Source organism: Pistacia vera, unplaced genomic scaffold (assembly GCF_008641045.1).
Source record: "Pistacia vera cultivar Batoury unplaced genomic scaffold, PisVer_v2 Contig1237, whole genome shotgun sequence".
NCBI lineage: Eukaryota > Viridiplantae > Streptophyta > Magnoliopsida > Sapindales > Anacardiaceae > Pistacia > Pistacia vera.
In genome coordinates, this window is record NW_022195290.1 from 1 (window position 1) to 1,143 (window position 1,143).

Genomic DNA, 1,143 nt, shown 5'->3' on the forward strand with positions numbered 1-1,143 from the left:
AAATTTTTAAAAAGATACCTTGCAAGCAGTCACAGTTCTCGGCCTCTTTTCGAACAACATCAAGAACAGAATCGATCAACTCAGCACCTTCAGTGTAATGGCCTTTAGCCCAGTTGTTACCAGCTCCAGACTGGCCAAAAACAAAGTTATCTGGCCGGAAAATCTGACCATAAGGTCCAGATCTGACGCTATCCATGGTTCCAGGCTCTAAATCCATGAGAACAGCACGAGGAACGAACCTACCACAACTGGCTTCGTTGTAGTAGACATTGATTCTCTCTAGTTGCAGATCTGAGTCTCCTTCGTAGCGGCCGGTGGAGTCTATGCCGTGCTCGGCACATACCACTTCCCAGAACTTGGCACCGATTTGGTTGCCACACTGACCACCTTGGATGTGAAGGATTTCACGCATTTTTCAAAAATTTGATTTCGTTTTTGGAGAGGTGAAGAAGGAAGATTAGGAGGTGAATGAAAAAGGGCACAAGAGAGGCTTTATAGATGGGAAAAGAAATGGTGAGGAACTTTTATAATATTTTTTTAATCACTGTGAGAGAATCTAACGGTCATTAATTGGCGTTGGGCAGCCGCTTCAAGATTCAAACGGGAGGAAAAGTAACCGTTCAAAATTAAAAATGAGTTGTAAAAATATTTTTGAATTTCAAATGGGTAGATACAATACAGCTGGACTCCACTCAGCGGGTTGTTTCTGTTCTGTAATTTTGTTTCTATTAGGTGTGAGAGACGACGCCGTTTCGAGTGCTTATTTTAAGACACGACATAGAGGCCATTTTACATAACCAGATAAAATGGCATCGGTGAAAGCTGGGACCAAACACATAGACCACCGCTTCCAATTTGCACAAGAAAACAATAGATAAATAAAAAGTTCTGAATTCTGATTCCAAAAGCTGATACCGTTTAATCACAAATTACAAATTGAACTTAGATTAATGTTATATTCTATTCAAGAAAGGAATGGTAATATAAATACTTATATTTAAGCCATTATTTTAACTATGGAGGAGCATCACAAATGAATTTGAATTGAAAATAATATATTTTCACCGTACAATCGAGTACATAAAAGTATATCTATCCGAATAGAAAAGTGCATAGAGCATAAACTGTTCGTACAGGAAAAAA

The 1,143-nt window shown here is 38.6% G+C and overlaps 1 protein-coding gene across 1 annotated transcript; it reads right to left on the reverse strand.

The window, feature by feature from the left end:
- Window positions 1-18: 18 nt before the first annotated feature.
- LOC116117676 (tubulin beta-9 chain-like) lies at window positions 19-481 on the reverse strand (the record flags this gene model as incomplete). Its single annotated transcript, XM_031403695.1, has 1 exon — window positions 19-481. A coding segment is annotated over exon 1 (394 nt), but the record flags the coding sequence as incomplete, so codon positions are not given.
- Between the last annotated feature and the right edge of the window lie 662 nt (window positions 482-1,143).